Genomic DNA, 24,819 nt, shown 5'->3' with positions numbered 1-24,819 from the left:
TGTTTATGTATTATTTTTTCAAAGATTTAGTTATTTAGTTCTGTAGGATTGCCTCCTTTGAGGATCGGGGTGACTCTTGATGTCTTGAATATGGATGGGAATGTTGAAGATTCAACAGATTTGTTAAATAGTGTTGCAATAATGGAGGACAGCACATGAGCTGCTTTTTTATACATGATTGGTGGCAAGTTATTTAGGTCTCCTGCCTTGTTTTTAATGATTTAATTATTAGTGAGACTTCAGTAGTATTTGTTGGTGCTATATATAGAGTATGTGGGTAATTACCTGTGAGGTAGTCTTTTGGCTGAGTATTTGCTTTTGGGATTTTGCTTGCTAGTTTTAATCCTATAGTAGAAAAGAAAAAAAGAAGACATTAAGTTTGTTGGCAGTGTCTTTAGGCTGTATGTATGGCTCGTCTGGTTTCGCTAAGTTAATCTCTCTGTTTCTAGACAGTTTTCTAGAGCCCAAAATTTCAGAGGGAGTTTTCCAGGTATTTTTCATATCACCTTTTATTTCATGAAATCTGTTTACATAATACATTTGTTTGGACTTCCGTATTAGATTAGTAAGTACTGAGGTGTATTGTTTAGTTAGTTCTTTTGTTATTAGGCCCTGTCTGAATTGTTTTTCATATACAGTAGATCATCATTTAACATGGTAGTTATGTTCCTGAAAACACCGTGTTAGGTAAAACCGTGTTAGATGAACTGAAGAACTTATGGGAAAAATAGGGTTACATTCCTGAGAGCCCCAAAAAAGCCAAACAACTTTTTTTAGGCCTCCACATCTTACAAAAATAAAAGTGAAAATGTAATTGTAGTTCATTATTATGATGTATTATGTTGTTTTTACTGCTTAAGACTGCAAATGTTACAGAAATAACAATATTTCTTACCTTAAATTGTGGGTGCTGGTGTTTGTGGATGATTGTGAAGAGAGTGGAGAGTTACGCTGTGGCCCTACTGGGCTGAGGTGGATGGTATAGGTTCTGGTATTGATTCAGTAAGTCAGTCAAGTCATTCAGTAAGTCAGTCAAGTCATTCAGTAAGTCAGTCAAGTCATTCAGTAAGTCAGTCAAGTCATTCAGTAAGTCAAGTCATTCAGCAAGTCAGTCAAGTCATTCAGTAAGTCAGCCAAGTCATTCAGTAAGTCAGTCAAGTGATTCAGTAAGTCAGTCAAGTGATTCAGTAAGTCAGTCAAGTGATTCAGTAAGTCAGTCAAGTGATTCAGTAAGTCAGTCAAGTGATTCAGTAAGTCAGTCAAGTCATTCAGTAAGTCAGTCAAGTCATTCAGTAAGTCAGTCAAGTCATTCAGTAAGTCAGTCAAGTCATTCAGTAAGTCAGTCAAATTGTTCAGTAAGTCAGTCAAGTGATTCAGTAAGTCAGTCATTCAGTCAGTAAGTCAGTCATTCAGTCAGTAAGTCATTCAGTCAGTAAGTCACACAAACTTATGTTTACCTCTTTTTTATGTGTACAAAGTAACACTTTATTATGGCCACAGGATGTCTTATCTAATATCTTTGTTTCCTTCGTTAATTCTAAGACTTAAATGCTTATGCCTTTTCTTGCCACTTTGAGAAACGCTGATATGCTTACTGGGTGTCATGGTACAGCAATTAAAAGATCAAAACACAATTCACAACCACAAGCTTGTAGCAGAGAAGTTGCACTGGACAGTATGAAGTACAAATGCTTTGATAGTGGGGTGGTGTCGGGGGTGGGTGGGGGAGGCTGGGAACGACAGGAGGTCTCCCCAGCTGAACCACAACAAGGCTGCTGCTTGAGGAAAAGAGAAGTTTTTTCCCTTCCCGCAAACTGAACCGTGTTAAATTCATCATACGACGTGTTACATAAAATTGTGCCGCAATTCTTCAATCGTGCTATACCCAAATCATGCCAAATAAACTCGTGCTAAATGACGGTCTACTGTAAATGCTTTTTTATCGATGGATTTAAGTATGTATACTATTGGTAAGCCAGGGGCTGTTTAGTCTCTTTGCTGAGATCTGCTTCGTTTTTATTGGATGATGTCTATTTAGAGGATATGGGTTGTGTGTAGGAATATTTGGACACATCAATATCGTGGCTGTCCGCTAACTCGCCCAGCTAGTCAGTGTTACGTAAGGCAGTAATAAAATTATTTACTGATGACTCATCATGTAGTCGAAAACTTAATGTAATCCAGCTTGACCTGACCAGGAAATTAACTCCTGATCTATGTTAGGTTAACTTAAGTTTAGTTAACTAAAAAAAAAAAAAGTTTTTTTTTTTTTTTTAGAATCACCGTATTAGCAGAACACCATAAAGCGGGGCCCTACTGTACTTAGTTTTTATTATATTGCAGGTATTTAGTAATTCAGTAAAAAAATTCTAATTAGCAGTATATTTAGGACAAAGCTAGGTACGTACATCAAAATGAAGGAATGATAGACAAGAACAGGGACAATATAGAATGAAAGAATTGTTCAGCATAATAGATTGTAACCCTTCATGGAGTGTGCATTGATGCTGATACAGGTCTGTCTTAACCCTTAAACTGTCCAAATGTAGATCTACGTTTTTTCAACATTTGAAAGTATGTAAAAAAAGTAGATCTTTTCTTTTTTTACATTTGAAAAAGTGTAAGAAAAACTTTGATCTATGTTTTTTTTTTTGTTATACTATTTGAAAATATGTAAAAAAACATAGATCTACTTTTGGAGCGCTACGCATGTGAATGTAGATCTGCTTGGACAGTTTAAGGGTTAACTGAGAGGATGAGAGACATACTCCTGTACTTGAGTGATGCTTGGAAGCTTCCCAGGCACTGCATGACCCCTGTCAGTCTAGAATTTCCATGTATATGTGTTGGTAGAATTACCGACAATATATTAGGTAAGAGGACACAAGTGCAACTAATATGACATTATATTGTGTCAACATTTTGCTCTCCAGGAGCTTTGTCAAGTTTCATAAAGCCCCTGGAGAGCAAAACATTACCACAATAAAATGTCACATTAGTTGCACCTGTGTCCTTTTACCTAACATAGAATTTCCATGCTCATTGCTCAGTGGTAGCTGGGCGTATCATCAGAAAGGACCAGGGTTCATTTCCAGGAAATGTTGAGATGAGTGGGTAAGTCTCATTAAATCTGCTGCCCAGGTTCATGTAGAAGCAGAGAGATACCTAGTTGTTAGTCATTTATTTTGGCTCATCCTAGAGTGAACCCCAGCAGAAATAAATTGCATTTGACTTTTATTGGATTATTAATTTTTTATGGTCAGGTAATGTGGTGATGCAACCTAGTTGGCTGGATGGACAACTCCCAGTTTTCGTCTTCCCCCAGTCGCTTACTTTTTACGTTGCTGATCAGAGTACTCACAAGCAAATTGTAACTTTATGCAACCCTTATGAATTTCATATCTCCTACTCAGGTGAGTTTTCTTCAGAGTTTATTTAAAATGTACATTATAAAAAGTAGAAGTGAAATGTATTTTTCTTAAAAAATTATTAATAATTGCATGTTTCCAAAAATGTTGAAGAAAATAAGCATCTTAATGTAGATTGTTATGAAATGCAATATTTTATAAACTACCAACTGTGTTAGCTTAGGCTAAACAGGTTTTAAATTCAGTTGTCATTTTCAGTTTGTGGAAAATATTAATTGCCCTGTTGTAGTAGCACTCTTTACTGAAAATTTATAGATGTCACAGAGAAAAATCCTCCATTTCAGTTCTGTATATTCATTTTTTTTTATGATCAAATAGTTTACTGTAAATATTATTACACCTAAAGGAAAAGCATGTCTCTAGTTAAAGTAGTTTAAGTTGTATTATATACAACAGTAATTTGTGAAAAACTGTATGTGTATGTGTGTGTGTGTCTGTGTGTTTTTTTGTGTGTACTCCCCTATTTGTACTCGCCTATTTGTGGTTGCAGGGGTCAAGACATAGCTTCTGGCCCACCTCTTCACTGATCACTACTAGGTCTTCTCTCTCTCTGCTCCATGAGCTGTCTCATATCTCGTCTTAAAACTATGTATGGTAACTGCCTCCACTACATCACTTGCCAGACTATTCAACTTCCCGACATCTCTATGACTAAAGAAATACTTCCTAACATCTCGTGGACTCATCTGAGTCTTCAACTTCAAATTGTGACCCCTTGTTTCTGTGTCCCATCTCTGGAACATCCTGTCTCTGTCCACCTTGCCAATTCCTCGCAATATTTTGTATGTTGTTACCATGTCTCCCTTAACCCTCCTGTTCTCCAGTGTCATCAAGCCGATTTCCCTTTACCTTTCTTCATAGAACATTCCCCTTAGGTCTGGAACTAGCTTTGTTGCAAACCTTTGCACTTTCTCTAATTTCTTGACTTGCTTGATCAGGTGTGGGTTCCAAACTGGTGCTGCATACTCCAGTATGGGCTTGACGTACACTGTGTACAGAGTCTTGAATGATTCATTACTGAGGTATCGGAACACTATTCTCAGGTTTGCCAGGTGCCCATATGCAGCAGCAGTTATCTGGTTGATGTGTGCTTCGGGAGATGTGCTCGGTATTATACTCACCCCAATAGCCTTTTCCTTGAGTGAGGTTTGCAATCTTTGGCTACCTAGCCTATACTCTGTCTGTGGTCTTCTTTACCCTTCCCCGATCTTCATGACTTTGCATTTGGCAGGGTTAAATTCAAGGAGCCAGTTGCTGGACCAAGCTTCCAGCCTGTCCAGGTCTCTTTGTAGCCTTGCCTGGTCTTCATCTGATTTAATTCTCCTCATTAACTTCACATCATTTGCAAACAGACACTTCTGAATCTATCCCTTCTGTCATGTCATTCACATATACCAAAAATAGCACTGGTCCTAGGACTGACCCCTGTGGAACCCCACTCGTCTTAGATGCCCACTGTGATACCTCGTCACATACCATGGCTCATTGTTGCCTCCCTGTCGGGTATTCTCTGATCCATTGCAGTGCCCTTCCTGTTATAGTTTGCCTGATCCTCTAGTTTTTGCACTGATCTCTTGTGAGAAACTGTGTCAAAGGCCTTCTTGCATTCCTAGAAAATGCAATCTACCCACCCCTGTGTGTGTGTGTGCGTATGTGTGCAGGCATGTGGGTGTGTGCACGTGCGTGCATGCCAAAGTTGCATAAACATTACACCTCAAATGACCATCCAAACTGCAGCATCCCTATCCCTCTTTTAGGGCACAGACAGTGTACTTCTCACCTCCAGGATTTAAGTTTGGTTAACCATTTTTCCTGAATCCCTGTATAAATTTTATCTTGCACTCCAACAGGACATCATGTCCTGTTGCACTCCCATGTGACATGCTTATACACGCCTGATGAATGCTGAAGCCCTTATCAATGCAAACCCTTTTCACACTCCCCCATCCCTTCCTGGGATGACCTGCACCCTTCCTTTCCACCCCAGATTTATACACCCTCTTGGTTCTATTTTGCTCCCTCCTCTAAATGCTGCTGCTCCTCTGCCCTCAGAATTATACACCACACATTGCTTTGAAACATGACATAGCTTCTGACTCGAGCCTTCTTATAGCTGCAGTGTTTCACATCAGTACTCACATGCTCCAGCCCAGTTCTCTTTTTTTTTTTTCTTCCATAGTTAACCCTTTCACTGTCACATCCCCTACAATTAAGTGCTGACAGTGTTCTGAATAAAAAACTTCTAAAATTGTAGAGAATTTTTATCTGTTGACCATGATTTGCTGCACATTCAGTTAACACACTGGTATAAGAGGGCACTCCCTCAACTACCTAAAGTCATACCTTAGTAACAGAAGCCAATATGTGTACACAAATGGAGCAAACTCTTCCACTCAGCCAGTCACAGTTGGTGTCCCACAAGGAAGTGTCCTTGGCCCACTTCTCTTTCTCATTTACATCAGTGACCTACCGAATGCATCATAGCTGCTCAAACCTATGTTATTTGCAGATGACACAACATACGTCTTTTCTTACCCAAACCCAGTCGTACTGGCTAACACTGTTAATGCTGAATTGCAGAAAATATCTACCTGGATGATGACAAATAAGCTTACCCTCAGTACTGAAAAAACCTGTTTCATTCAGTTTGGAAACAGAGCTGCAAATGTTCCATTTAACATAATGCTAAACGGATCACCCATCACAAGACTCACTGAGGGAAAATTCCTAGGAATCCACCTTGACAGCAGCCTTAAATTCCAGACACACATATAACAAATTTCTAAGAAAATCTCTAAGGCAGTGGGCATACTATCACCTCTCCTTGCACTGTATCATTCACTCATCTACCCTTATCTCACATATGGAATTTGTGCATGGGGATCAACAACATTAAATCACCTAAGACCACTAATAACCCAGCAAAAGGCTGCAGTCAGAATGATAAATTCCCACTCCCGACAACATACTCCACCAATATTCAAAAGCCTAAAACTGCTCACCGTTAAGAACATCCATACTTATTCATGTGCCTACTACATACACAGAACACTACACTCAAACATAAACCCTCCATTCAAACTTCTCCTCACCAGCCTTAACAGGACACACGACCACAAGGACACATGACCACAACACAAGACACAGATCTCTTTTTGATGTACCTCTTGTCCATATCTCACTGTGTAAAAACTCTGTGCACATACAGGGCCCCAAAATTTGGAATTCATTACCAGTAAACACTAAAGTAACCAGGTCTGAACACCAGTTTAAGGCTTTTCTCAAAAGCCACTAACTCACCCCAAACTAAATATTCAATACACAATATTTAACTTGACCCAAAAATTACCCAAATCTTAAACTTCATATCTAGACGTCCAAAGTTCATACATTATTAATCCTACTTTGTCGTATAAATACCTACCCAAAACAATACTGCCTTACATCAACTGTAGCATTCTCATACTATAAACTACTTTCAACAACTCGCAATGTTATATTCCCATAATTTGAATCCAATATTCATTAATGAAACTATTGTAATTAGAATAAGACTACTGTCTGCTATATCCAAAGAAGATGCATAACATAAACAAACTGATCAATTTCTTTAGTATTAAGTAGTATGTAAGCCATTAAATTAAGTCTACCCATAATGCCTAGGCATGATAGTGGCTCTCTTTGCATTGTACCCCATTATTGTAATTTCATAATCTCATTGTAACCTTGCAAAGAAATAAACTTTGTTTGTTTGTTTTGGATGCAATTTGGTCATCAAAAATATTTACCTATTTTGAGTCCTACTTTTATTCCATTGCTCAATTTGACCAAATTTTTAGTTATTTTCCTGGTATACCTTCCATTCTAGCAATTGAGCACAAGAAACTACTCTTTTAACTATTGCAGTTACCCTGTAAAGTGCACAAAAGTCAGAAATTTGGCCACTTTTACACAAGTTCAAATTTAAAAACATGAAAAATCGAAGTTTTGCCCGGTTTCTCAGATAAAGTATAACCAAGAATGATTGGTCATGGTTTATAGCATCCCAGTAACAAGCAGACCTGGTAAAAACCCATAAAACAAATCAGGGGGAGGATGGGGGACCTTGACTTTCCTTAGGAAAATTGTAAAAAATCTAACATTTCAACTTGAGCCCTATTTCAAAATCATCTTTATTTCAGTATGTTTAACATTGTCACTCAATAGCAAGAATCAAAACACAGGGTCAGAGTTTTGCTTTTCCCATCATGCACTGCATGGGGGTAGGATTTATTTTTATTTTGCATAAGCTCATTACACAGATCAGATTTGCTGTTGCAGTATTTCCATGTAGTATATAGTATTAAAGGATGGATGGAAGGGGTATAAGAGGTTTTGTGTGCAAGGGGCCTGGACATGTAGCAGGCATGTGTGTGTGTGTTAGATAGGAGTGAATAAAGATAAGATAGATTTATTTTTTTGTAAAGGTTACAATGTGTAATTACAATTTTGGTTTGCTAAGTACAAAGAAAGTCACTTATCATGCCGGGGCATTTCGGGCAGTCTAATCCTAGTACATGTACATAGTAACTACTTGAAACTAGACAAGACAATAGTGGTTAACTTTATTACAATCTTATTTAATCTTAATACTAATGCGAGTATTAGTCAGAGGGCAGAAGAGGGGTTGTTGAGGTGGTTTGGTCATTTAGAGAGAATGGATCAAAGTAGAATGACATGGAAAGCATATAAATCTATAGGGACAGGAAGGCGAGGTAGGGGTCGTCCTCGAAAGGGGGTAAAGGAGGTTTTGTGGGCAAGGGGCTTGGACTTCCAGCAAGCGTGCGTGAGCATGTTAGATAGGAGTGAATGGAGACGAATGGTACTTGGGACCTGACGATCTGTTGGAGTGTGAGCAGGGTAATATTTAGTGAAGGGATTCAGGGAAACCGGTTATTTTCATATAGTCGGACTTGAGTCCTGGAAATGGGAAGTACAATGCCTGCACTTTAAAGGAGGGGTTTGGGATATTGGCAATTTGGAGGGATATGTTGTGTATGTTTATACGTATATGCTTCTAAACTGTTGTATTCTGAGCACCTCTGCAAAAACAGTGATTATGTGTGAGTGTGGTGAAAGTGTTGAATGATGATGAAAGCATTTTCTTTTTGGGGATTTTCTTTCTTTTTTGGGTCACCCTGCCTCGGTGGGAGACGGCCAACTTGTTGAAAAAAAAAAAAAAACTAATGCGAGGTAGTCAAGGTGGAGGTTCATAAGAATAATAATCTTGAAGTTGCACATAATAAAACCTATATTACAATTAATGGTTCAGTCAGTAATATTTCAAGGATTGGCAGATGTTTAAAAGACTAGAGGTCACATAATATGACTAATTAGAAGTTATTTTGGTTGATCTGGTTAGTATTGAGAGATAAGATTTTTTTTTAGCAAAGTCCTAAATTTATAAGTAGTCAGGGGATCCTTTACCAGTTCCGGTAGTGAGTTCCAGATCTTTGGGCCTTTTTGTGCATTGCATTTTTGCATAGTGTGAGACTGACCTGAGGGATGTTGAAGAGTGCTTTATGCCTTGTATTGTGACTGTGCGTTCTGTTGTAACTGTCAATGAGACGTTCAAGTGGGGGTTTATAGTGGAGTTTAATGTTCTGTATGTGTAGTAGGTACAATAATATGAGTGTATGTCTTGTATTTTTAGCAAGTTCAGGCTTTTGAAAAGTGGTGGGGTGTGCTGTTTAGCACAGGAGCTGGTAATCATCCACACAGAATGGAGACAAATGGTTTTGGGGACCTGATGAGCTGTTGGAGTGTGAGCAGGGTAATACACTGGAACCTCATTTTTCGGCTGTAATCCATTCCAGAAGGTTGGCCTAAATTCGAAGCAATATTCCCCATAAGAATTAATGTAAATACAATTAATCTGTTCCAGACACGCAAAACTATTCACAAAAAATGCATTTTTTAAAGATAAACTATAGTTTTACATAAACAAAACAATGAGAACTAAATAAAATAAATAAGTGAACATTTAAATCACTATTACATACCTTTATTGAAAACTCTTGTTGGCTTATGGAAGACAGGGGAGGAGAGAGGGAAGACTGATTATTTTTTGGAGGGGGAATCCCCTTCTATAAAGACTTTAGGTATCAAAGCCCTCTCCGGGGCTTTGGTAAGCCTCTTTCATAGGCTTGTGTCCTGGCAGTGCCTCTTTCTCTGCGTGATGTAGGTCCTCTTTGGTGTTTTTTTTTTTCCGAGAAAATCGTGTTTGCTTCAGCGTTTTTCTTACTGCACTAGTGATCTAGTGTAGTTAGCCACTCCAAAACTCCATTGTCTTTTATACCTCAGAAGGGGAAGCATGGGAAGCTGTGGGAGTGACGGCGACCACTTGCCATATAATGACATATTTTATTCTTTCAAGAATATATACCATGTTTTATGTCATATTTGATCAATTGTAATAGATAAATAAGCCATAGAGTTGATATTAGTGTAATATTGAACAATATTGAATAATAATTTTTTTTTTTAATATTTTTTTATTAACACATTGGCCAGTTCCCACCAAGGCAGGGTGGCCCAAAAAAGAAAAACTCCCACCATCAACTCCCACCATCACTCACTCCATCACTGTCTTGCCAGAGGGGTGCTTTACACTACAGTTTATAAAACTGCAAAATTAACACCCCTCCTTCAGAGTACAGACACTGTACTTCACATCTCCAGAACTCAAGTCCGGCCTGCCAGTTTCCCTGAATCCCTTCATAAATGTTACTTTGCTCACATTCCAACAGCACATCAAGTATTAAAAACCATTTGTCTCCATTCACTCCTATCAGATACGCTCACGCATGCTTGCTGGAAGTTCAAGCCCCTCGCACACAAAACCTCCTTTACTCCCTCCCTCCAACCTTTCCTAGGCCGAACCTTACCCTACCTTCCCTCCACTACAGATTTATACACTCTCGAAGTCATTCTGTTTCATTCCATTCTCTCTACATGTCTAAACCACCTCAACAACCCTTCCTCAGCCCTCTGGACAACAGTTTTGGCAATCCTGCACCTTCTAACTTCCAAACTACAAATTCTCTGCATTATATTCACACCACACATTGCCCTCAAACATGACATCTCCCCTGCCTCCAGCCTTCTCCTCGCTGCAACATTCATCACCCATGCTTCACACCCATATAAGAGCATTGGTAAAACTATACTCTCATACATTCCCCTCTTTGCTTCCAAAGACAAAGTTCTTTGTCTCCATAGACTCATAAGTGCACTGCTCACCCTTTTCCCCTCATCAATTTTATGATTCACCTCATCTTTCATCGACCCATCTGCTGACACGTCCACTCCCAAATATCTAAACACATTCACCTCCATACTCTCTCCCTCCAATCTGATATTCAATCTTCTGTTACCTAATATTTTTGTTATCCTCATCACCTTACTCTTTCCTATATTCACTTTTAACTTCCTTCTTTTACATACACTACCAAACTCATCAACCAACCTCTGTAACCTCTCTTCAGAGTCTCCCAAGAGCAGTGTCATCAGCAAAAAGCAACTGTGACAACTCCCACTTTGTGTTTGATTCTTTATCTTTTAACTCCACACCTCTTGCCAAGACCCTCGCTTTCACTTCTCTTACAACCCCATGTATAAATACATTGAACAACCATGGTGACATCACACATCCTTGTCTAAGGCCTACTTTTACTGGGAAATATTCTCCCTCTTTCCTACATACTCTAACCTGAGCCTCACTATCCTCGTAAAAACTCTTCACTGCTTTCAGTAACCTACCTCCTATACCATACACCTGCAACATCTGCCACATTATTCCCCAATCCACCCTGTCATATGCCTTTTCCAAATCCATAAATGCCACAAAAACCTCTTTAGCCTTATCTGAATACTGTTCACATATATGTTTCACTGTAAACACTTGGTCTACACTCCCCCTACATTTCCTAAAACCTCCTTGTTCATCTGCTATCCTACTCTCTGTCTTACTCTTAATTCTTTCAATAATAACTCTACAATACACTTCACCAGGTATACTCAACAGACTTCTTTCAACAAACCGGCCGTATCCCACCAAGGCATTCAACAGACTTATCCCCCTCTAATTTTTGCACGCTCTTTTGTCCCCTTTGCATTTATACAAAGGAACTATGCATACTCTCTGCCAATCCCTAGGCACCTTACCCTCTTCCACATATTTATTAAATAATAGCACCAACCACTCCAAAAGTATGTCCCCACCTGCTTTTAGCATTTCTATCTTTATCCCATCAATCCCAACTGCCTTACCCCCTTTCATTCTACCCACTGCTTCACAAACTTCCCCCACACTCACAACTGGCTCTTCCTCACTCCTACAAGATGTTATTCCTCCTTGCCCTATACACGAAATCACAGCTTCCCTATCTTCATCAACATTTAACAATTCCTCAAAATATTCCCTCCATCTTCCCGATACCTCTAACTCTTCATTTAATAACTCTCCTCTCCTATTTTTAACTGACAAATCCATTTGTTCCCTAGGCTTCCTCAACTTGTTAATCTCACTCCAAAACTTTTTCTTATTTTCAACAAAATTTGTTGATAACATCTCACCCACTCTCTCATTTGCTCTCTTTTTACATTGCTTCACCACTCTCTTAACCTCTCTTTTTCTCTCCATTGAATAATATTCTGTCGAGATCCACATGCAGCTGCCTTGCCTTTTCACAAATGATCGTCTCTGAAACACTATATCCCACTATCTGCTTTTTCCCTGATCCATAACAACAACAACTTCTCCACATCACTCACTCTCATGTTTTTCTATTACTGTACTTCCTTCTTAAATTCCATCATGTTTCTCACTTTCTTTACCTAAGGAACTTTACTAGGAACTTTCTTGGGGCCCATGGTGACTTATTTCACAGTCACAGTTAATAAAAAAAACACCAAAAACAATGGATTTTAAGGAAATGTTTGGATGAATGCGCGGAGTATATGCTCACCCACCGACAGACAAAAGATGACTGACTCACCTACCGGCGGGAGGCGGGCTGACTCGTCTAATTTGGCCGATTTACTAGGCAACGGCCAAGATACGGAGTAAAATTTCCGCCGAAAAACTGGCCTAAATACGAATCGAGCAATAAACGCATTGGCCGAAAAACGAGGTTTCGCTGTATTTTGTGAAAGTATTCAGGGAAATCAGCTAGGCAAAGTTGAGTCCTGGAGATGGGAAATACAGTGCCTGCACTTTAAATGAGGGGTTTGGGATATTGGCTGTTTGGAGTGATATCTAACCTGTCATATCCAGGCACCTCTGCAACAACAGTGATATTGTGTGAATGATGGTGAGTGTTTCCTTCTTTTTTGGGTCACCCTGCTTTGGTGGGAGATGGCCATCATGTTGCAAAAAAAAATATATTAAGAACATAAGAACATAAGAAAGGAGGAACACTGCAGCAGGCCTGTTGGCCCATACTAGGCAGGTCCTTTACAGTTCATCCCACTAACAAAACATTTGCCCAACCTAAATTTGAAACTACCCAAGGTCCCAGCCTCAATAACCCAACTAGGTAGACTGTTCCACTCATCAACTACCCTATTTCCAAACCAATACTTTCCTATGTCCTTTCTAAATCTAAACTTATCTAATTTAAATCCATTACTGCAGGTTCTCTCTTGGAGAGATATTCTCAAGACCTTATTAATATCCCATTTATTAATACCTATCTTCCACTTATACACTTCGATCGGGTCTCCCTTCATTCTTCGTCTAACAAGTGAATGTAATTTAAGAGTCTTCAATCTTTCTTCATAAGGAAGATTTCTAATGCTATATATTAATTTAGTCATTCTACGCTGAATGTTTTCTAACAAATTTATATCCATTCTGTAATATGGAGACCAGAACTGAGCTGCATAATCTAGGTGAGGCCTTATTAATGATGTATAAAGCTGCAGTATAACCTCTGGACTTCTGTTGCTTACACTTCTTGATATAAATCCCAATAATCTATTTGCCTTATTACGTACGCTTAGGCATTGCTGTCTTGGTTTAAGGTTGCTCACACACTCCTGGTCCATCGTGTATCCTTATGTACCAATTATGTTTACATTTATGAGTGGTAGTTTTGAAATTCTGTACTTGGTTGCAAGTTTTTATCAGATTTTGTGTACAGTACAGTGTACATAATTCCACAAATTTAGTCTCAGAATATGCATAATACCATATCCATAATACTGCACAAATAACCCACACATAGGAGAGAGGTGCTTATGACTTTGTAAATGGTTCAGGTTGGACCAAAACATTGACTTAAGCTCCTCTGTCCTATGTGTGGGCTACTTGTGTACTGTTCCAGTTGCAGTATTGTTTTTTTTTTTTTTGTTCTTGATAATACTCTATTGAATGTAGAGGGTAAGTAACCCAGAGTCACTCAAGATATCCAATTGGTATGGCTTTTTTTCACTGGAGTACTTTGATTCCCTTCCCTAGGATGTGACCCATAAAAGTCAGCTAACACCCAGGTACAGTGGTACCCCAAGTTTCGTACAGCTCCCAACTTGAACAGTTATGTAAGTGTATTATTGTAAGTGTATTTTTGGGGGTCTGAAACAGACTAATCTAATTTATATTATTCTTTATGGGAACAAATTTGTTCAGTAACAGCACTCGAACAGCCTTCTGGAACGAATTATGGCCGAAACTCGGGGTACCACTGTACCTATTTACTGTTAGAATGTTATGATATTTGCCCCCCCCCCTGCCCCCAGGATTGAACCTGGATCCATCAGATGTGAGCCCTCACACTACCACTGAGCTGCAAGGTACTTTAGTATGGTACATAGTTCTAAAACTTGTTACCTTGCAGGCAAGGCTACGTTAATTATGATAAGATAAAAGTTAAGATAAAGTTAAGATTAAGTTGCTGACACTTAAATTGTCACTACTTAAATACCTTGTCTTTGTATGTGTTGTCTCCTAACTCCTTATAAGTTCACTTATATAAAATATCTTTTTTTTACATTTTTGTTGATTTTGCCGAAAATGCATTTGCACACTATTTTTTTTTTTTTTTGTGCCTCACAGTATTTTTATTACATGTGAACTACATTATCTTTGTACAGCACATAAAGGAATAAAAATATGAATTTTGAAAGTTTAATCTTGTGTCTGCCCACAATGCATTGCATTACCATGGGCTTTTTCAGGTACTGTTCATCAGAAAACTATGTATTGTAAGATTATGGAATGGTGTGGAAAATAAGCTTTTCTGTATTATTTTCAAAGATTAAAAATATTTTTATTGCACTTACTGGGTCTACATTGCACTGAATTCATTAAGTAGATAACTTTATTTTTTTCCCCTCCATATTTTTGGGCCTTTTGTTTGCACTGAGTTTTGATAGAGAATACTAGAAATAAATGGATGCAAGGAATATGAAAGATAGTTTCTTGTGATGTCTTTGTTCTCTGATACAGTAAGCACTGTGACTATACTTCATACTCTCCCCTTTAACATTGCACTCCATCAATACATTTTTTTCCCTGTTAAAAGTTTTTTGGTCATCTTTATTTTAAATTTTACTTTAAATGTTGCATTAACTGCAGATGTATAGCATAAACATATTTTTTTTTTAAAGACAAAATAATAAGGCAGTAGTATTCTTATTCAGTTATTGCAACATGAAACCCCAAACACCAGTTGCCTCCACTCCTGTCAAACATCCTCATTTATGCCTGCTCAAAGATCAGGTTCCTCATGGTACAGCATGTGAGCTAGTGGGAGGGAGCATGGGAGCTTGTGGGAGGGAGCATGGGAGCTAGTCAGAGGGAGCATATGAGCTAGTGGGAGGGAGCATGGGAGCTAGTGGGAGGGAGCATGGGAGCTAGTGGGAGGGAGCATGGGAGCTAGTGGGAGGGAGCATGCGAGCTAGTGGGAGGGAGCATGGGAGCTAGTGAGAGGGAGCATGGGAGCTAGTGGGAGGGAGCATGCAAGCTAGTGAGTGAAGACAAGGTACTGGGTGAAGAAGGGTGAATAAAGTTTTGAGCAAAGGTATGAGAATGGCCTACAGGTGCATGTTGTTGCTGCCGTCCCAAATTTCCTCCAACCATTGTGCATCTCATGTGGCACTGTAGCATATAGTCAAATATATCACTTGCTGTGTCTGACAGATATGATGTAAATAGTTTAGAAAATCAACAAGTTGGAGAATTAGACACAGCAACATCTTGGAATCTTGATACAGGGAATTTTTCAGTGCTTGCCCAACCTATAGATATAACCTACTTACACTAGTGGAATTTTTCTACTGATGACCCTGCATCCCTACTGCACTGCTTCATCTCACTTGTCTGCAATATATAAGCATCTTCTCCATGCCTGTGCTGTACTTTTCTCAAGATTGATGGACTGAACACATTGACTCCAGGCTGAGGGACTGATTATCACTGATTATCACAATTTTTGAAAAGTTGTATGCTTCTTAAATGAGATTAGTTAATTCTTGTATTTTCATGTCCAGAGTCCAAATATCACCTTGAAAAATGCTTATTGGCTATAGGTTTAAAGATACAAGACATGTAATATATGATTATTTTATTATAACGTACAGTATGTGTCAGCATGTTTTAAACTCTAATCCGTACCTACTCCCTGCCTTATTGCTTGACACACATAGTAGGCTGAAGAATCATCTCTTGCCAATGTCCAGCAATAGTCTGCAAGCATTCTTGTGCCCCATTTGCCCTGGTACCATTATTCCATGGTTGAAATATCTTGGTGAAACCTTTCACCATGTTCGTCACCAATCTGCCCCACAGTTCACTGGAAAATAGTCTAAATGTGAGTCCAAACAGTGGATTTTAAGTGACATGGTACATCCCATGTTCTTGTAAGCCTTGATGAGGTTTTCCACCAATTCTTTATAGTTGCCTTCCCTTCTGTTTCTGAGAAATCCCTTCGCCGCTAACTTGAATGCTTCCCAAGCAGCTTTCTCCTCCCCAGGAAAGTCTGATTTAAAGTCACCATCTTTAAGAAGCTCGAATCTGAGGACCATTGTAGACTCCCTCTCTTATCTTAGTGTTGCTCAGTGAGGGGAATTTTGATGTTAAATACATACAGTGGTACCTCAGGATATGAACAGCTCAAAACACAAACAGTTATGTAAGTGTATTTATGTAAGTGCTTTCGTAAGTGTAATTTTTTGGGTCTGAAACGGATTAATCTAATTTACATTATTCCTTATGGAAACAAATTCGTTTTGTATCAGCACTCGAACAGCCTTCTGGAACGAAATAAGTTCAAATCCCGAGGTACTACTGTACTTGAATCCCCGACTGGATTTGTTCATAGCTTTTACAAAATTTTTCATGAGCCCCAGTTTTATGTGTAGTGGCAGTAGCAAAATTTTGTTTGGTTCAATGAGAGGTGGATGTTGAATATTTTTCATCCCAGGCTCCAATGACTGACGAGGTTGCCAGTCTCTCCTGATGTTGTAGTGGGAACCTCTTGCACGACTGTCCCATTCACATAGAAAGCAGCAGTACTTAGTGTATCCGTCCTGCAAGCCCATCACGAACAACAGCATTTAAGTCACCACAGAGCTGCCATTGATGTTCATCATATTTCATGCATTGCAACAGTTGCTTTATATTTTCATAAGTTTCTTTCATATGTGGTGCATAGCCCACAGGGACTGATGGTTTACTATTGCCATTATGCAGCAAGATAACTTTCAGACACGTTTTTGATGAATCTATGACTGGGTTCGTAGTCGATGCCAAATGCTTCCATCAGACCGTTAATATTGTTGCAGGCCACTAAATCACCTTTCATTATGAAGAAACACACTGCCTCAAGCCTGTTGGAACCTGTTGTGACACGTAGGTGTATAGTGAAAAGTAGAGCTAACAAACAACTTTAACCATGATATTCATTATCAATGACCTAAAATTAGTTGGAAATTGCTACTCTGGTCTCAGTAGCATTTTGGTTGTTGACCAGTGTTACCCCTAACACCTCATTTTCCACCATTCAACTCTGTACCAGACTGGGGAAGCCGCTTGTTGGCGAAATGTTTCCACAGTATAAAATTTCCAAATGTTGTAAAAGTATCTTAATTCTTCAAATTGTCAATTTTCTAAACCATTTACATCAGAGAATTGGTTGCAGGATCTTTAACCTTTTCAGGGTCCAGAGGCCAAATCTCAGAGTGACAGTTAAGGTTCAAGAATTTAAAAAAAAAAAAAATTATTTTTTCTTATGAAATGGTAGAAAATCATTTTCTAAAGTTGATAAAACAAAAAGTACAAAATTTGATGGAAAATGACGAAGTTACGCTTTCGTGAATTTTGATGCGTCAGCCATATTTACATATCGGCAATTTTGCTGATTTTGACTCCCATTTTAGGCCACTTACAATTTTCCAGTTGACCAAATTCTTAGCTATTTCACCTAGTCAACTGTTTCAACTACCCAATAAAGTGATTGGAAATTGGTAATTTGGCCAATTTAACACAAAGTTCAAAGTATTCCAATTTCAAAATAGGGTCCAGAATAAACAATGCAGGCATTCCTGGCACTAAAGTAACATTTCCTCTGTTCATTAGTTACATTTTCAGGCTTTACAAATAAATTCCATTTTGATTTTTTATTCACATAATGAATTTTTATTCACACCAAAAAACAGAAGATTTACTCGTATGCAGTGTTGTAAAAAAAGCATGATAAGCCTGTTGAGTATATTGAATAAAGTGTATGGTAGTTATTATTGAAAGAATTAAGTGTGAGACAGAGAGTAGGATCCCTGAGCAACATAGAGGTTTTAGGAAGGTTAGGGGATGTGTAGACCAAGTGTTTACACTAAAACACATAAGTGAATAATTCTTAGATAAAGGTAAGGAACTTTTCATTGCATTTATGGATTTAGGAAAGGTACAGGATGAATAGAAAGCATTGGGACAGATGTTGCAAATATATAGAATAGGATGTAGGTTATTTAAAGAGCTTTTATGAGGATGTAGAGGCTTAGGATACATAGGAGAAAGAGAAATTATTTTCCAGTAACCCTTTCACTGTCGCAACCCCTGCTCACAAACTTGCTCTTACTGTTGAAGAATTAAAAAAAAAAACTTATGAAATGATCAAGAATCTTTTTCTGATGGTAACAAAATTTGATGGAAAACTTACAGAATTACGCTCTCGTGAAGTTGGTGATCTCTGCGATATTTATGCATCGGCGATTTCACCCACTTTGAGCCCTATTTTCGGCCAGTTTCATTTTCCAGTCAACTAACTCATAGCTATTTTGCTGGAACTCCTTTTGTTCTATCGATTGAGTACAAGAAACCACCCATTTACCGATTTCATCTTACCAATAAAGTGATCAGAAATTGATAATTTGGCCAATTTCATATACAGTGGAACCCCGGTTTGCAATGGCATCGGTATCCGATAAATCCGGTATTCGATACATTTTAACTGAGGCAAAAATTTTGCCTCGGTTCCCGTTAAAAAACCCGGTATATGCGATTCGTCTGAGACGTGTCCATGTGTGGCCTGAACTGCCCCGTGTGTGCCAGTGTGCTCGCATCTAAGGATACATTCGGTACATTCCATATTATCACAGTGTTTTTGGTGCTTGTTTCTGAAAAATAAGTCACCATGGGCCCCAAGAAAGCTTCTAGTGCCAACCCTTCAAGAAGAAGGGTGCTAATGACTATTGAAATGAAGAAAGAGATAATTGCAAAGTACGAAAGTGGAGTGCGTGTGTCGGAGCTGGCCAGGTTGTATACAAAACCCCAATCAACCATCGCTACTATAGTGACCAGGAAAACGGCAATCAAGTAAGCTGTTGTTGCTAAAGGTGCAACTGTGATTACGAAACAGCGACCGCAAGTGTTAAAAGATGTTGAGAGACTGTTATTGGTGTGGATAAATGAAAAACAGATAGCAGGAGATAGCATCTCTCAAGCGATCATTTGTGAAAAGGCTAGGCAGTTGCATAACAATTTTGTGAACCACTTTAGGAAAGTCATAAAGGAACGAGAGGTACAGGCCTCTATGGACAGATATGTTGTGTGACAGAAGTCCAGTGACTCTCAAGCTGGTCCTAGTGGCATTAAAAGAAAAAACTAAGTAACCCCAGAAAAGGACTTGCTACCTCAAGTCATAATGGAAGGGGATTCCCCTTCTAAACAATAAGTTCAACACTCTCCCCTCCTCCCATCCCATCAATCATCACCAGATATTCATTAAAGGTAAGTGTCATGTATTCTGTTGTTAGTAGAGTACTACAAACTGTGCATGTCTTCTTCAGTTTGTGTGCATTAAACTTAATATTTCATGTGGTAAAATTTTTTTTTTTCATACTTTTGGATGTCTTGCATGGATTAATTTGATTTCCATTATTTCTTATGGGGAAAATTGATTCGCTTTTCGATAATTTTGGTTTACGATGAGCTCTCAGGAATGGATTAATATCGCAAACCGGGGGTCCACTGTACAATTCAAGGAAGGCCAATTTCAAAATAGGGTCCAGAATTAACAATGGAAACATTCCTAACACTAATATAACATTTTCTCTGTTCACTAGTCATGTCTCCAAGGCCCCACTTAATATTATGCTTGCTTTCCATTTTGAATTTTTATTCATACAAAAAAATAAATTTACTGTTATGCAGTCTACTGCATCATTGTAAAAATGATATCAGCGCATTTGTGAAAGTATATTAGACCCACCAGTTGATGTGTATTGGTTGCATGATGTTACTTGTTTGCTCTTGAAAATTGGTAAAAATCGAACGTTTCCACTACTATGAGCTCAATTTCAAGGTATTTTTATTATGTAAACCATTCAAAATCATCTCTATTTCTGTAATATATTTTCCATTCTATCAAATGAGACCACAAAAATGAGAATACAACCATAAATACCATACAAAAATACACCGCAAAGTCACTGTTTTAAACCAGAAACACAGTCAGGGTTTGTTTCTCGTACTGTGTGCTGCAGGATTTTTTCTTTTTATGCTGCACACACTGACCACTCAGACCCATTCTCTCATATGTAGGCCTACCAGCTTTTTCCCGCAACATTGAAAGCCTCTAGAATTTTGGCGTAGTATTACGGGACTGACACTGGCTTCCAAGCTGTAATATTATGGGACTGACAGTGAAAGGGTTAAAAGTAGGCTTAGACAGGGACGTGGGATGTCACCATGATTAACATATTTATTGATAGGGTTGTAAGAGAAGTGAATGCTAAAGTGATGGAGAGAAGTGCAGGATTAAATGATAAAGAATCTAATACAAGGTGGGAATTGCCACTTGCTTTTGGGAGATTCTGAAGAAAATTTGCAAAGGTTTATAAATGAATTTGAGAGGGCATGTAACAAGAGGAATTTAAAACTGAACATAGGAAAGAGTAAGGTGAGAATGTCAAAAATTATAAGCAATGAGTTACTGGAGGGAGGATGCAAATGTGTTCAGATATCTATGAGTGGACTTGTCAGTGAATGGTTGTATGAGAGATGAGGTGACTCAGATAATTGATGTAGGGAAAAAGGTTGGTGGTGCATTTATCCATGAAGGAAAAAGAAATGTACCAGAGTATACTGGTACCAACACTGTTGTATGGGTGTGAAGCAAGAAGGAAGCTTAAGGAAGTGGAGAGGTCATGTTTGAGAGTAATGTGTGGTGTAAATATTATGTAGAGGAGGAATTTGGAGATTAGGCATGGATTTACCAGAAGTATTATTCAGAAACCTTAGGAGGGGTTCTTGAGGTGTTTTAGATATTTAGAAAAAATGAAGAAAAATTGAATGACTAGGAGGACATATAAATCTGGGGTAGAGGTCATCCTAGAAAAGTTTGGAGGGAAATAGTTTTTGAGTAATAGTGGCTTGGACATCCATCGGGGATGAGTGGAGGCAAGTGGTTTTATAATTTGACGTGTTGTTGGAGTGTGAGCAAGTAACATTTATGAAGGGATTCATGGAAGCTGGTTAGCCAGACTTGAATCCTTGAGATTAGAAATGCAGTGCCTACACTCTGAAGGAGGCATGGGGATGTTGTTTGGAGAGTCATCTGAACTGTAATGTCAGTACACACTTCTGGCAAGACAGTGATTGACCAAATTACAGTAAATGTGTTTAACTCCTTTGCTTGAACTAATATATGCAGCCCTCAATAAAAATGAATATCCACTGGGGCTCTTCATTGACCTACAGAGAGCATTTGATACAGTGGACCACAATCTCCTGCACCTAAAACTAAACCATAATGGCATCAGAGGACATTCTCTCGATTACCTAAAATCTTATCTTAACAGTAGACACCAGTACATGTATGGAGCCAACTCCACTATCCAGTCTGTAGCTGTTGGAATGCCCCAGGATAGTGTCCTAGGCCCACTCTTCTTTCTCATCTACATCAATGATTTCCACAATGCATCTCAACTCCTTAAACAAGTTCTATTTGCAGACAACAATACTTATGTCTACTTCCACTCAAACCCAGCTATACTTAGAGACACTGTAAACAATGAACTGCTAAAAATATATACTTGGATAATGACCATCAAACTCACTCTCAACAGAGGCAAAACATATTTCATGTTTTTTTGGAAATAGAGCTATGAATATCCAACTTCATATATTGATAAATAGTTCCCCTGGTGTTTTTATTTAATAAATGTATGGAAGAGGGTAAGGTACATAGGGATTGGCAGAGAGCATGCATAGTTCCTTTGTGTAAAGGCAAAGGGAACAAAAGAGAGAGTAAAAATTATAGGGGAATAAGTCTGTTGAGTATAGGTAGTAGGTTGGTAAACAGCAACCACCCAGGAAGGTACTACTGTCCTGCCAAGTAAGTGTAAAATGAAAGCCTGTAATTGTTTTACATGATGGTAGAATTGCTGGTGTCTTTTGTCTGTCTCATAAACATGCAAGATTTCAGGTACGTCTTGCTACTTCTACTTACACTTAGGTCACACTACACATACATGTACAAGCATATATATACACACCCCTCTGGGTATTCTTCTATTTTCTTTCTAGTTGTTGTTCTTGTTTATTTCCTCTTATCTCCATGGGGAAGTGGAACAGAATTCTTCCTCCATAAGCCATGCGTGTTGTAAGAGGCGACTAAAATGCTGGGAGCAAGGGGCTAGTAACCCCTTCTCCCGTATAAATTGCTAAATTTAAAAGAGAAACTTTTGTTTTTCTTTTTGGGCCACCCTGCCTTGGTGGGATACGGCCGGTGTGTTGAAAGAAAGAAAGAAGTAGTCTGTTGAGTATAAGTAGTAGGTTGGTAAACAGCAACCGCCCAGGAAGGTACACTACTGTCCTGCCAAGTGAGTGTAAAACGAAAGCCTGTAATTGTTTTACATGATGGTAGGATTGCTGGTATCTTTTGTCTGTCTCATAAACATGCAAGATTTCAGGTACGTCTTGCTACTTCTACTTACACATAGGTCACACTACACATACATGTATAAGCATATATATACACACCCCTCTGGGTTTTCTTCTATTTTCTTTCTAGTTCTTGTTCTTGTTTATTTCCTCTTATCTCCACAGGGAAGTGGAACAAAATTCTCCTCCGTAAGCCATGCGTGTTGTAAGGGGCGACTAAAATGCCGGGAACAAGGGGCTAGTAACCCCTTCTCTTGTATAAATTATTAAATTTAAGAAGAGAAACTTTCAATTTTTTGGGGGGGCGGGGCCACCCTGCCTTGATGGGATATGGCCAGTTTGTTGAAACAAGAAGTCTGTTGAGTATACCTGGTAAAGTGTATGGTAGAATTATTATTGAAAGAATTAAGAGTAAGATGGAGAGCAGGATACCAGATGAACAAGGAGGCTTTAGAAATGATTGGTATAAAATACTGACACAATGGAAATATAAACACACATGCAGTATAATGTGATCCTTTATTGACAACATTATACTGCATATGTGTTTATATTTTCAAGGAGGCTTTAGAAAGGGTAGGGGGTGTTTAGACCAAGTGTTTGCAGTGAAACATATAGGTGAACAGTATTTAGATAAGGGTAAAGAGGTATTTGTGGCATTTATGGATTTGGAAAAGGCATATGATAGGGTGGGTAGGGGGGAATGTGGCAGATGTTGCAAATGTATGGAATAGGAGGTGGGTTATTGAAAGCGGTGAAAAGTTTTTATGAGGATAGTGAGGCTCAGGTTAGAGTATGTAGGCGAGAGGGAGATTATTTCCCAGTGAAACTAGGCCTTAGACAGGGATGTGTGATGTCACCATGGTTGTTCAATATATTTATAAATGGAATTGTTAGAGAAGTGAATGCTTGGGTGTTGGCAAGAGGTGTGGGGTTAAAAGATAAAGAATCTAACCCAAAGTGGGAGTTTTCACAGTTGCTCTTTGCTGATGACACTGTGCTTTTGGGAGATTCTGAAGAGAAGTTGCAGAGGTTGGTAGATGAGTTTGGTAGGGTATGTAAAAGAAGGAAATTAAAAGTGAATATAGGAAAGAGTAAGGTGATGAGGATATAAAAAAAAAATTAGGTAATGGGAGACTGGATATCTGATTGGAGGGAGAGAGTATGGAGGAGGTGAATGTGTTCAGATATTTGGGAGTGGACATGTCAGCAGATGGCTCTGTGAAGGATGAGGTGAATCATGGAATTGACAATGGGAAAAAGGTGAGTTGTGCACTGAGGAGTCTGTGGAGACAAAGAACTTTGTCCATGAAAGCAAAGAGGGGAATTTATGAGAGTATAGTTTTACTAATTCCCTTGTATGTGTGTGAGGCATGGGTTGTGAATGTTGCAACAAGGAGAAGGCTGGAGGCAGTGGAGATATCACGTCTGAGGGCAATGTGTGGTGTGAATATAATGCAGAGAATCAGTAATTTGGAGTTCAAGAGGTGTGGGATTACCAAAACTTAAATCCAGAGGGCTGAGGAGGGGTTATTGAGATGGTTTGGACATGGAGAGGATGGAACGAAACAGAATGACTTCGAGAGTGTATAAATCTGTAGTGGAGGGAAGGCGGGGTAGGGGTCGGCTTAGGAAAGGTTGGAGGGAGGAAGTAAAGGAGGTTTTGTGTGCAAGGGGTTTGGACGTCCAGCAAGCGTGCGTGAGTGTGTTAGATAGAAATGAATGGAGACGAATGGTTTTTAGGACTTGACGTGCTGTTGGGGTGTAAGCAAGGTAACATTTATGACAAGATTCAGGGAAACCGGCAGGCCAGACTTGATTCCTGGAGATGGAAGTACAGTGCCTGCACTTTGAAGGAGGGATGTTAATGTTGCAGTTTTATAACTGTAGTGTAAACATGCCTCTGGCTAGACAGTGATGGAGTGAATGATTATGAAAGTTTTTCTTTTTCATGGCACCCTGCCTTGG

The 24,819-nt window shown here is 38.8% G+C and overlaps 1 protein-coding gene across 2 annotated transcripts in view; it reads left to right on the top strand.

The window, feature by feature from the left end:
• Window positions 1–24,819, top strand: part of LOC128696474 (motile sperm domain-containing protein 1) — a 59,665-nt gene that overhangs the window by 6,547 nt on the left and 28,299 nt on the right. For both annotated transcript variants that reach the window (XM_070094747.1, XM_070094748.1), the window contains exon 2: window positions 3,264–3,413. In XM_070094747.1, the coding sequence (XP_069950848.1) occupies window positions 3,275–3,413 (139 nt within the window). In that variant the 5' untranslated portion in view covers window positions 3,264–3,274. The remainder of the gene's footprint in view (window positions 1–3,263; window positions 3,414–24,819) is intronic.

This window comes from Cherax quadricarinatus, chromosome 47 (genome assembly GCF_038502225.1).
Source record: "Cherax quadricarinatus isolate ZL_2023a chromosome 47, ASM3850222v1, whole genome shotgun sequence".
Taxonomy (NCBI): domain Eukaryota; kingdom Metazoa; phylum Arthropoda; class Malacostraca; order Decapoda; family Parastacidae; genus Cherax; species Cherax quadricarinatus.
The sequence above is the reverse complement of the archived record's forward strand: the minus strand, read 5'-3'. Positions and strand labels throughout refer to the sequence as shown.